Here is a 13265-nt window from a genome sequence, read left to right on the forward strand (position 1 = left end):
ATGGCAATGTTTTATTGAACGTTTGACTGGCTTGTGTGCTTGCATATGCGTGCACAGATGCACATCCCATCTCCACAAAGAACGTCTTCTTCAATCATTTGCAACCAGCTTTTGAATTTTTTGTTAGTCCCCTCAATGTGAGCAGATTTAGATATAATTTGCTTCCCTGTAAGAGACTGTACTAATACATTTGCATGATAGTAATGCTGATTTTTATTAATCATAAATTAGTTTAAGCACTGTATTCTCCCTCCATCAAACCAAGAATATTCCCCTTCAGCAAACCTATGTTAATCTTATTCAGTCTACAGGCACTGCTGCTACAGAAACCATGAATGTGCTTAGCAAAAACTGTTTGAAAGCTCGAATTTTAGAAACTATGACTATATAATTAATTTTGCTGCCAAGTGTCTATTAGCAATGGGATAAGGGTATGTGCTAATTGGAAGTGACAGGTGATAAAGCAGTTAATGTGCTATGATCAAAGTGGCTGAATTACAGTATTGTGTAGTCTCTTGTATCTTCCTTGTCATTAGCCTGCTGTTATCATGGAGCATAGTGGACGACCATAACATGGAAATGGATATGCGGATGTCATTAACAATCATCCCCTGTGAAATAGTCTCACCCAGAGCACAAGTCTTTATGCCGAGTACAGTTACATGGGGGGGAGGAAACCCACAACCATGCAAAGCCAGAACAGTAAGCTTTTTTTTTTTTTTTACTAAAACTCTTGATTTATTTTCAGTATGCACAGATTTTGAGAATTTTATCCTTGGCAAGCATAGATCTGGCTTATGCACCATTTTAAGGCAAGCTTTAATGAGAAAGATGAGTGATTAATTGGGAGTGTTGCTGGTTGTACCAGTCTACCTGCTGCAGTGGCAACATGATAGGGGAATCTGTCATGATTATACATGATATGATACTTCCCCTGCCATGATTAGACTATGTCCTGGTAGCTATAAGATTTTCCAGATGATCTCTGGCGAGAGTGGGATCATCCTTCTTCTCCTTGACCTCTCAATGGCTATGGAGGATGGGGCTGGGCAACACAGTATTGTGCTGGTTCAAGTCCCTTCTCCAAGGCTGGGTCTCGAGTCCCATGGAAGATGGGGCTGGGCAGCACAGTGTTGCGCTGGTTGAAGTCCCTTCTCCAAGGCTGGTCCCAAGCAGTTTTAATAGGGAGCAAGTGGCAGGCCCATTTGAATGGTTCACGCTTGGCAACTAACAGACTCGCTTGGGTTTCAGGAGGAGCTGGGGGAATATCCTGGGGATTTGGTTTGTTCAGTATCTACTCACCATTTTGGGAATGTGATGGAAAAAGGAAACCAGGACTCAATAGAGTCATCATTGAAACAAATGATCTGGACCCCTTTCTGTAGGGTTTTAGGACAGATTATGGGAGACAAACGGTATTGTTTGATGATCGCTGGCGAGGATGGGATGGGGTAATGCAATCCTCTTTTTTCTCCTTGACCTCTCAATAGCTTCGGGGGATGGGACTGGGCAGCACAGTATTGCTGCCCAGTCCCATCTCCAAGGCTGGGTCCCAAGCAGTATTAGTAGGGATCAAGAAGCAGGCCCTATTTCAATGCTTCACCCTCAACAACCAATGGACCCATTTGGGTTTCAAAAGGAACAGTAGGTTTGGTTTGCCAGTGTCCCCCTCATCTTTCTAAGGAAGATGGTGGAAAAAGTGGTTATGGAAGAGAAACTGCATTGTTGGCACTTGTGGATGATCTCTGGTGAGAGTGGGACAGATTATGGGAGACAAACGGTATTGTTTGATGCCGAGGGTGGGATAGGGTAATGCAACCATCCTTCTTCTCCTTGATCTCTCAATGGCTGCGGAGGATGGGTCTGGTCAGTACAGTGTTGTGCTAGTTCAAGTCCCTCCTCCAAGGCTGGTCCCAAGCAGTTTTAATAGGGAATGATGTATTGTGCTGGTTCAAGTCCCTTCTCCAAGACTGGGTCTCAACTCATACAGAGGCTGGGACTAGGCAGAACAGTGTTGCACTGGTTCAAATCCCTCCTCCAAGGCCGGTCTCAAGCAGTTTTAATAGGGAGCGAGTGGCAGGCCCCATTTGAATGGTTCACCCTTGGTGACTAACAGACTCACTTGGGTTTCACAAGGAGCTGGGGAATATCCTGGGGATTTGGTTTGTCCAGTGTCTACCCACCATTTTGGGAATGTGGTGGAAAAGGAAACCAATTGGGAATGTTGCTGTTGTACCAGCCTACCTGTTGCATTGCTGGAGGCCATCTCAGGTCTACTGTTGAAGATCTCCATGTTTATGGTCCTAGAGGACTTCCATCCTATCCCTGACTTGGCCTCAGAAGCAGCCCTGGAGTTCACGGCCATCAACCTATCCCAGATCATCTAAGACCCATTCAAGATAGTGGCTACAACCCAGATATGATTTTCTTTTCAGAGCACTGGCAACATGATAAGGCGGGGAATCTGTCATGATTATACATGATATGGTATTTCCCCTGCCATATGAGACTATGCCCTGGTGGCTATAAGATTTTCCAGATGATGTCTGACGAGAGTGGGATGGGTAGTGCAACCATCTTTCTTCTCCTTGACCTCTCAATGGCTATGGAGGATGGAGCTGGGCAGTACAGTGTTCTGCTAGTTCAAGTCCCTTCTCCAAGGCTGGGTCCCAAGCAGTATTAGTAGAGATCAAGAAGCAGGCCCTATTTCAATGCTTCGCCCTCAACAACCAACGGACCCATTTGGGTTTCAAAAGGAACAGTAGGTTTGGTTTGCCAGTGTCCCCCTCATCTTTCTAAGGAAGATGGTGGAAAAAGTGGTTATGGAAGAGAAACTGCATTGTTGGCACTTGTGGATGATCTCTGGCGAGAGTGGGACAGATTATGGGAGACAAACGGTATTGTTTGATGGCAAGGGTGGGATGGAGTAATGCAATCATCCTTCTGCTCCTTGATCTCTCAATGGCTGCGGAGGATGGGTCTGGTCAGTACAGTGTTGTGCTAGTTCAAGTCCCTTCTCCAAGGCTGGTCCCAAGCAGTTTTAGGGAACAAGTGGCAGGCCCCATTTGAACCAGTATTGCACTGGTTCAAGTCCCTTCTCCAAGGCTGGGTCTCAACTCATACAGAGGCTGGGACTAGGCAGAACAGTGTTGCTGTTCAAGTCCCTCCTCCAAGGTCGGTCTCAAGCAGTTTTAATAGGGAGCGAATGGCAGGCCCCATTTGAATGGTTCACCCTTGGTGACTAACAGACTCACTTGGGTTTCACAAGGAGCTGGGAATATCCTGGGGATTTGGTTTGTCCAGTGTCTACCCACCATTTTGGGAATGTGGTGGAAAGGGAAACCAATTGGGAGTGTTGCTGTTGTACCAGCCTACCTGTTGCATTGCTGGAGGCCATCTCAGGTCTACTGTTGAAGGTCTCCATGTTTATGATCCTAGAGGACTTCCATCCTATCCCTGACTTGGCCTCAGAAGCAGCCCTGGAGTTCACGGCCATCAACCTATCCCAGATCATTTAAGACCCATTTGATGACCCTTGTACTCATTCAAGTCCCTTCTCCAAGGCTGGGTCCCAAGCAGTATTGGATGGGATCAAGAAGCAATGCTTTGCTCTCAACAATCAATGGACCCATTTGGGTTTCAAAAAGAGCTGGAGGTTTGGTTTTCCAGTGTCTCCCTCACCTTTCTAAGGAAGATGGTGGAAAAAGTGGTTATGGAAGAAAAACTGCATTGTTTGCACTTGTGGATGATCTCTGGCGAGTGAAAGGCCTCATTTGAATTGTTCATCCTTGGCGATTAATGAGCTACTCGGGTTTCAGAAGGAGTTGCGGGGATATCCTGCGGGTTCTGCTGCACAGACCTGTAGAAGTCATGGCCGCAACTTGGAATAGCTGAGGCCTTGGACAGGATCATGCCTATGTGCTCTATCAGTCCCAAAACTGCCCATGGTTGAAAAGGACCAAAAGGCAACTAAAATGGTTCTGGAAGAAAACTAAGAATGGATCTGACTGGACATGTGTTAGACCTGCCTTATGGTGGTATGAATGGCAAAAGTCAATGTTTCTCCAGTCTAACTGCATCTCCAATGTTGTCTGATGGGCCTCTTCAGGGTTACCAATTCCTCCTTGGGAAAGAGGGCTGGGGCAAACATTTAAAGGCCATGCAGTGGGATTTCTTAAACATATGATGGATATAATTGCTTGGGTCCATTCTCAGTTTGAGTCCACACATACAGCAGGTCCATTGGAGAGACCCTGGGGAATGGATTTGCCAGATTATCTGGGAGCAGTTTGACTCTGTTAGACCTGAGAAAATAGACAGGATTCATGGGGGCTATTAAGGCAACTATCTACTTATTAGATCCCTGTCCCTCCTGCTTGCCCCTCCTCACTATTTTGGGAATGTGGTGGAAAAAGGAAACCAGGACTCTGGAGGGTCCTGGTTGAAATGAATGATCTGGAACCCTTTTGGGAATGTGGTGGAAAAAGGAAACCAGGACTCTGGAGGGTCCTGGTTGAAATGAATGATCTGTAGGTTTGAGGGCAGGTTGTAAGAGAGAAATAGCATTGTTCATCCTCATGGATGACCTCTGGCAAGAGTGGGATAGGGTAGTGCAACTATCCTTCTTCTTGACCTCTCAGTGGCTACCAGGAATGGGGCTGGCAGCACAGTGTTGCACTGGTTCAGCTCCTCTCCTAATCAGGCTGGTCCTAATTGGTTTTAATAAGGAGCAAGGCTCTATTTGAATGGTCCACTTTTGGCGACTAATGGACCCACTCGGGAGCTGGGTGGCATATCCTGGGGTTTTGATTTGTCCAGTGTCCACTTCACCTTTCTAGGGAAAATGGTGGAAAAAGGTTGTCTTGCAGCTTCAAAGGGTCCTGTTGAAATGAATGATCTGGACCCCTTTCTGTAGAGTTTTAGAGCAGATTACGGAGAGAAATGGCATTGTTTGTGCTTATGGGTGATCTCTGGGATGGGATGTAGTGCAACCATCCATGTTCTCCTTGACCTCTAAGTAGCTGGGAGGGGGCTATGGCTGGGCAGCACAGTATTGTGCTGGCTCAACTTGCTTTTCCATGGCCGGTCTCAAGCAGTATTAACAGGGAGCGAGAGACAGGCCTTATTTGAATGGTCTGCTTTTGACAGTTAATAGATCTACTCTGATTTCAGAAGGAGCTGGTATCTCCCAGCTGGTCCTGGTGGGTTCTACTGCACAGCCCTCTGGAGGTCTTGGCCATTATTTGGAATCAGAAAGTGGCCGAGGCAGGATTGTGGACAGGATTGTGTCTATGTGCCCTCACATGGCCTATTAGTCCCAAACCTCCACTTGGTTTATGCAGAAGCTGAGAGTTCTGAATAGGAACAAAAGGCAACTAGAGTGCTACTGGAGGAAAACTAAGAATGAAGCTTACCGGATATAGGTTAGAGCCACAATTAAGGACTACCTTGTGGCCATAAGAGCTGCAAAATGTCGCTATCATTTAAAGGGCGGTGCAGAGGAATTTGGTCCACCCCAGGGGAAGAGGCCTGCTACACATCCCATGTGCTAAGGAATTGAAGCAGAGAGTATCAAGGAGGTTTTTCTGCTGTGATCCAACTCTGTGCAACATTCGTTCACTGGAGGTGAGGCCTGCCCTCTCCATTTTGGCCTTCCAGAAAGGTATCAAAATCTGGTTTTGCTGGATGACTTGGGGCCCTGAGCATTCACTACTGGTTTGTGACTTGTGGGGAAGGAAAATCTTATCCCCATCTCATCCATTTCAAGGGAGGGAGGGAGGGAGGGAGGAGATAATCCAGGTTCACATAACACTAAAACATAAGTTATGCTTTACCAGGTACAATGGCTAAATTCAGACAAACCAGATTAGCTGGCGATGTGTGAACCAGGTGATGTTATCTCTGTGCTTTACAAAACAAGTTAACAGGTTCTCATTTGGTTTTCATATGCTAGAGATTGTAAGAGTTGAATTAAAAAAATAATGCTCTTATTTTTCTGCTTCTGTGACATTCAAATATTAAGGTTTTTTATAGGTGATTGTTTTTTTTTGTTGGAGTGGGAGAAAAGCATTCAGAACAAACAAGTAGAACTTGAATATAATGCGGCAGTGTTGAAATATTGCTGCTCAAAAGCTCATGTTAGTATTTTAGCAGCTATTGACATTTTCTTGAGCCAGAAGATAATTCAGCGTGAAGAGCATGATTTGAGCTACCTATAGAGAATCATTTTTATGAACTCTCAATATAGGTTTCTTTATCATTTAGCTTCCTTTGTTTTTATAAAATAAAAGAAACTTATGAATAATAACAAGTCAAAGTTGAAGGTAATACTAACTCAGTATGAAACTAGAAACATATACACACACCAAAACCAATCTTCCATCTGTATAAATACCACTGATCCAACAAAATATTATATTTTGAAATTCCAATGTTTATTTATTATAAAGAATTCCAGTGTGATCTTAATTATTATCCCATTTTTATGGATTTTTAAGACACATTCGTATTTTCAGTGTGGGAAGTTTTATTTATACCAGTGGTTCTCAACCTTTTTAATGCCGCGATCCCAACCGATCGTAAGTCGAGGACTACTCAACTGGTCGTAAGTCGAGGACTACTCAACTGGTGCAGCACTGTTTGCAGAATGGGACTTTTGGCGGGCTCAGCAGGGCAGAGACAGCCTGGACAATTCTTATTGGCTTTTGAAAGCCAATAGAATTAGACTCTATTCAAGAGAGTCTATTCTATTGGCTTTCAAAAGCCAGTAGAATAAAAGGGAGTAGCACAGCTAAGGAAAAGGGGAAAAAAATGGCGGATTGCGTTGTTTGGCGACCCCCGTGAAATGATCGTTCGACCCCAAATGGGGTCCCGACCCACAGGTTAAGAACCACCGATTTATACAATCTTGATCATATTCCCTTGCCATTATGTAAAGTAGATATCTTATTCAGGAAATATGATTAAGAGTCATATCTACAAAATAGATTTGATAAGATAAATCTATCCAAGATAGATTTGATATCTGCAAGGGAGATTTGAATGAATCATAGTGGGCAAGTGGTTGCGTTAAGACTGGGGAGACACAGGACCAACCCTATTCTCGGCCCCTGACACTCAGTGGATGATATTGGGGCAGCCGTACTCTTTCATTGTAACCTTCCCATCAAGAAATAACTAGAGGGGAGGGGAGGAGGAAAAGGAGAATAGTCTGAAAGCTGCCTTACTCTACTGAATGTTCCGTTCTAATACACACACACACACACATTTGCTGTTGTACACACCTGACCGATAGCGCTCATCTCGTGACCCTGAGGATCTGCGGCGATGGTATCGAGAGGAAGAGGATGGAGTTACTGGTGTTCGGCGTTCTTGTGGCAGTGCTTGATCCACTCCTGCATTTGCGGGAAAAAGAGGAAAAAATATCAGATTCTGTTGCATTATTTTTTAAAATTATGGTAACCATGGCACACAGTGAATGCAAATAAAAGCTTGACCTGCTCAAGAACTCTATGCTAGAGTTAATGCAAAGCAAAGAAATTATTATAACATAGGATTTTATGACTTACTGTTCAAAATCAAAAGTGTGAACAAAACATGTACATTATTGTCATTAATTGCAGCACAAATATGCAAAATGCTATAGAATAACAACTTTGGGCTATGAACTTTTGTGGATATTGTCATGTTAGGATTGTACAAATCAGAAATGAATAAAGAAAATGTCTGGTAGAGTCAGAATGATAAAACAGCAGCATCAATTGTAGTAATTCTGCCTACTTTCCATTGATATATAATTAAATATTTTATGAGCCAAGTAAACCAATGTTTGCTAATCATTTTTAATGTTGCAAAGTGAAAGTGCACTAACAGTTTTATATAAATAACCATAGTACAAGAAAAAGCAAACCAATTCAGATGCTTCCAGAAGTGAAACATCAAGCAAAATTTGAATTATGCCTTTCCTGGGTTAAGGTTGAGCTCTAGATAGAAAAGGAGACTCCCTCACCCTTGCTATCTTCAGAATAAATGGAAGGAACTCTTTCTTTAAACAGAAGGATAAGAACAATTGCTCCTATGCTCCACCTAAGCAGAGAAAGGCAATTCTTCTTCCATTGAAGTAGTGGAGAACCTTTCTGTCTGTCACAATGAGAAATAAACGATCTGCCCTCCCACTTCTGAGACAGAAAAGGGAACCAAGTGAGGATGAGCCCAGGTGCAGAGTTCTTGTGAACTACATCTGCTCTGTAGCTCTAGAGAGTCACCAGGCACTTCTGTTGATTTTATGCATCAAATCAAAATATACCCACTGAGCCTTTCCAAAACAAGGTTTTCCCAGCTCTTGAGCTCAGTGAACCCCATCTGCTATCTCCAGATGTTACTATCTTTTGAAGATGGATCCAAGTCTGTTTGACTGAAGGAGAAAGAATACTGCGGTAGAGTTTTTTAATATCCCATTTGGTACTATCTCTAAACAAAGAGAATTTAGGCTATACAGTATGTTACACAAAAAACAAGCAAGTTAGGAGTTAGAACAAGAAACAACTCCGTGATGGATTATGTACTCTGTACTGTCCTGGCAAATGGTTAAAAATAAACACGAGCTAATTGAAATAATCAGTTCAGCAGCTCTTTCCAAAGAGCATCATGTGGTTGTGCTTGGAGCAGACGACAGCTCTATTTTAGGTCTACAAATTAGATACTATGGTGATAAGAACCACAGGGGACAAAAAAGGCAACTCTGCTTATTTGAAAGTTGACACCAATGAAAAATTAAAGATGATCACTAGAGTTCCCTTTCTTACCTATTGTATATTGCAGGACTTAAGCACAATATTTTTATTTGTCTTGCAATATCTTGTCCAGTTTTACAAGCCAATAAGAGAGTATGTTGTATAATGCTAGAACACTATAATTCTCAGATAAGGCAAAGATGGCAAAGTATCAATTGATGTGGGCTGATAATCCTTGAGCTGGAGGAGCTTTTGCATGCTAGCCACTGTGTTTCTTCTCTTTGTACAATTTCAGTTTCTATTTCCAACTGTGAAATCTTGGAGGCTGATGTCAATACTACCAAAAAGAATTGTTAGTCAGCTTTTTTATATGTTATGATATTCTTAGAATCTTATAAATCTGCAGCTATAGAGTTTATCTAATTAATTTGTGAGTCTCAATTTTTATTCTCCTTGGAACTGGGTCTTCCTTGCAATGGTCAATTCCTGGTTCATTTATTTTTTCCAATGACATGAGCATATTTCTCCGGTAAGAAGCCTTAAGTAGAAAATGTCTAATTAAATTTTCTGCCTCCATTAAAGGTCAAAATAGGACCTTCTTCCCCTCTCTCCCATGTACGAGGGATATAAATATGATTCCCAAGTTTTCTTCCAACAATAGAAGCCCAACACAAGCTTTTATTAGGTATTCAGCAAGACTAGTCAGTTGCAATTTTTAAAAACAGCCTATTTTTTTTTCTTGCAGGGTAAATATAGAACACAAAATATTAAGTCTCTGGTATCCAGATCCTTTTGCATAAGACACAAAACCCTCAAAAATTAAACTCTAAAAATTCAGCGAAGTGTTATTATCAAGAGGAAGGTACACTTCATAGAAACATCATCCACCTGTCTGGCACATATAATGCTGGAACGTAGTCAGATGGAATTGCTTTTTCCAGAATAAAATTTGTGCAAATAAATAATGCACAAGGCAATCTGTAGATGTTATAGATTCATTGCTATTGCCTTGCATGGAGGATTAAATCTTGTAAAACCATGTACTGATATCCCTTGAAATCTCTTTTGATATGTTTTCTAGGAATAACTCCATGATGCATACCCCATCTAGAAAAATGTTAATTATCACACTTCTCAATGAAAAGGAAACAGAATATAATTGGAAGCAGAATTAACTTGTCCTTTGTTTGGAAAATGCATGATGAAAATAAATATATAAAATCAATAAATTAATTGGTAGTGTAATGCATCCAATGTTCAATTACTTGAAACGAATTCTCTTCTGAAGCCTTTTTTAATCTACAAAGATGAAAGTGAACTAAAAAAGAGAAAAACTTCCATCATACATGGTAATGATCAGTAACTTGGATTTGATAGATTTAATGAAATTGGGAAATCATTGGCTCTAAATCTTGATAACTGAAGGTTATCTTTTAAATCTCTGACTGCTACTAAAAAATGATAGTAGACAAAATATTTTGCCTGTCTGTCCATATAAGTTGGCTTCATAGATGCATTTGGTTGGCCATTATATGACATAGAATACTGATAGTTAATGCAAGGACCAGAATATTTAAAGCCAAAATTGGGAGTATGCAAATATTTAAGAACTACTTGATTAAAAAGCCACCACTGTCAAGAAAAACTTGTTGATTTGTGAGAAAGGCCAGAAGAAAATGGAAGTTTAAATGAGAGTGGGTATAAGAAAACTATCACTGGGAATAAGCAACCAACTGATTCAGCTGGGTTCATTCTTGCTTGCAATAAAGATTCTTTTCTAATTGATCTGTGTCTGTGAGCCTTATCCAAACTTAAGAGCCATATAAAATGAGAATATCTGCAATTTATTGTTGAATCCTTTAGAGGGAGCTAACAACTCCAGGACAACTCTTCTTATATCCTTACAATTTCTTTAGACCTCCTAATGCAATCAGATATTTTGGAGTCAACTGATTTCTGGGGTATCAACATATCTGAAAAGCTTCACATGAGGAAGGCTGACTTAGTGGCAGTCAAGGCAGACTGAACCAAGAATCTTTTAATCTAAATTGCTATGTCTTAGCCTCTAGTTTTGAGCTCTTCATCTTACATATAAGTAAGAAGTAATCAATAAGCAATCAACGTTTCGTCCCCAATGAATTCTGAGGAAAATTTGTTCCCTTGCCACTATCTGTGCTTTTGAGATGAAGGAAATAAACAACCAGCAACTACAACTGTTACCTGGGACCAAACCCGGGAAAAATGGAATCAAGCCTCAAAAACCTGCCCCCAATAAGACAAAGTCAGACAACAATCTTTATTTATTTCAGTATTTTAATACTGCCCCTCCCTTAATGAAATAAAAGTGCTTTAGTTTGAGGAAAGATACATCATTTTGATTCTTATGGAATTTGGAACCAATTTGCTTAGATTCAAGAATGGAGAACGGTAGCTACATAATATATATTTACATAATATATATTTACACCCATCTCTCCCAGCATCTTAATTTTTATACAATCAATTGGAAGAAACATCAGAGGTCATCTACTCTCTATTCCAACCACCTACTCAGTGCTTTACTCAATGCAACATTTCTTGAACATTTCCAGCTTCTGACCAAAGTCCTATAGAGACGGAGAATATATTATTGCAGAAGAGAATGGAGATAGCCTTGAAGACATTATGCAATAGCTATTATAAAAACATCAGCTTAGCCCACAAAGGCAGGAGGGAGTAAGGAAGAAACTCAATACTGTTGCTCTATGACTCTGCTCTATGAGAGTTGGAGAAATTCTAGTATGTTTTTGAGGTTCTGTTTATTCCTTCTAACACCTAACATAAATCTAGTTCCTTGTATTTTCAAACCACTAGTTTTTGTTCTGCTCTCTGAACAACAGAGAGTAAGTCTACTCCCTTATCCATTTAATAATCCATAAGTATCTAAAAACTGCCTGCTATCATGTCTTCCCTCAGTTCTTCACAGCTTAAACATCCCAGGTCTTTTAAATCGTGGTTTCCAGATCCTGCCTCCTCTTGACAGCCACTCTCTGAACTTATTCCAGATTGTTGATGTCCTTTGCCTCTCCTTTTTCTATTAACAGCTTCCTGTTAGAATGCGTTACTTAACTCTGCAATATGGAACAATAATATTCTTTTCCTAGTTAAGTTCATTTTAAATGTATGGATGTGTATGTTCTGCATGTAGTATTCAGATATAACTAACATACTATTTTTTTACTATAAATCATTCATACTTCCATCCCAATGAACTTATTGTGGTGGATGAGAATGGAATTGAAAGTTGTTTCTGCCTTTAAATGGGAAGATTGCCAATTATAAAATAAGTTTGAATACAGAAGATCCCAGGCAGAATTTCTAAACTACCTTTTCCAAATCTGGCATTAGAATTCTAACTTCCAGAAGCATTTCCATGAAATAGTACCAAGTAGTATGAAATAGTCTAGTTTGGCATATAAAAGCCTTATTTTAACAAAATCTATTCTGGTTTTAGAGTGTTTTTGTTTTGTTGTTTGCTCTTAATTGGTTGATGGATCAGGTCCAACAACTATATTGACATAAGGCAGATGTCAATATTCTAAAAATTAAGGAACAAGATAGAATTGTGTGCTCCGTATCCACAGCAACCATGTAAGTCCTTTCACATATAGACTGATTCCCATTTTCCTCCCAAATTCATGCATATAGTTTGCTAATTTAGGGGGTGGAATTTCAGTTACTGGGAGAGATAGTGCCTATGGAAGGGACCTAGTGTGATGAACTACAGTGAAGAAGGAGTGAGAGGAAACAAGAGACAGCAGACCCAACAGATGGGCAGGAGATAGCGGAAGAGAGTTAGGATAGCTGCTCCTTAGAATTACCTATATACATTAGGGTGAAATTAATAAGAGTTTAGTCTGGCAAAATTTTGTTTATTGTATGTAGGCAAATAAAGAACTGAACTCTGGCTGGATTGTTCTATGTCATTCTTGGGCTAAACCTAATAGTTATTGCTTTTATTGGACAGCTAGAAATTTAAAAAATCTGCAACTCACTCTGAGATGCAATAGTGCCGAATATCTGTAACTTGGGTGTAGGATGACAGTAAAGGTTTGTTCTCCGAGCTTGTGGGTTGGTTTCTGAAACCCTCAACACTTAGAGATCTACACACAGATTCTGAATTAGCCCTATCACCAATTATAATTTAGGCTGTAAACATACTTAAGGGTTCCCCCCACAGGGAACATGGCTCATAAAATCATCTTTCTGTGGCTACATCTGCCACAACATCCAAATTTTTCATGATGCTGGAACAAGACGGGGTAAGAATGAATTAGTTTATGTCTCCATCATTGATTAGCATAAAATCCATGGAAAGGACCTTCAAATAGATATTTTAATGCCATCTCAAATATAACTAGAGAAAGGACTATATAATAGAAGAATGCTTCATTAGAGGTCATAGAGCTACCAAGCAAGACCATAAAGAATTGTGGAAAACAGCAGAGAGATCTATATTGGAATACGGTACTTGTTTTCAGAAGGCTGAGCAGA

At 40.6% G+C, this 13265-nt stretch overlaps 1 protein-coding gene across 9 annotated transcripts in view; it reads right to left on the reverse strand.

Annotated features, from left to right (window-relative positions):
* Positions 1-13265, reverse strand: part of DIP2C (disco interacting protein 2 homolog C) — a 116510-nt gene that overhangs the window by 97683 nt on the left and 5562 nt on the right. For all 9 annotated transcript variants that reach the window (XR_005557313.1, XR_005557312.1, XR_005557314.1 and 6 more), the window contains one exon: positions 7284-7394. Coding sequence is in view for 4 of the 9 variants with exons in the window: in XM_039348580.1 (XP_039204514.1) it covers positions 7284-7394 (111 nt within the window). In the remaining 5 variants the exon portion in view is untranslated. The remainder of the gene's footprint in view (positions 1-7283; positions 7395-13265) is intronic.

Source organism: Crotalus tigris, unplaced genomic scaffold, assembly GCF_016545835.1.
Source record: "Crotalus tigris isolate CLP2741 ecotype Arizona unplaced genomic scaffold, ASM1654583v1 scf7180000018163.1057043, whole genome shotgun sequence".
NCBI classification, from domain to species: Eukaryota; Metazoa; Chordata; class Lepidosauria; order Squamata; family Viperidae; genus Crotalus; species Crotalus tigris.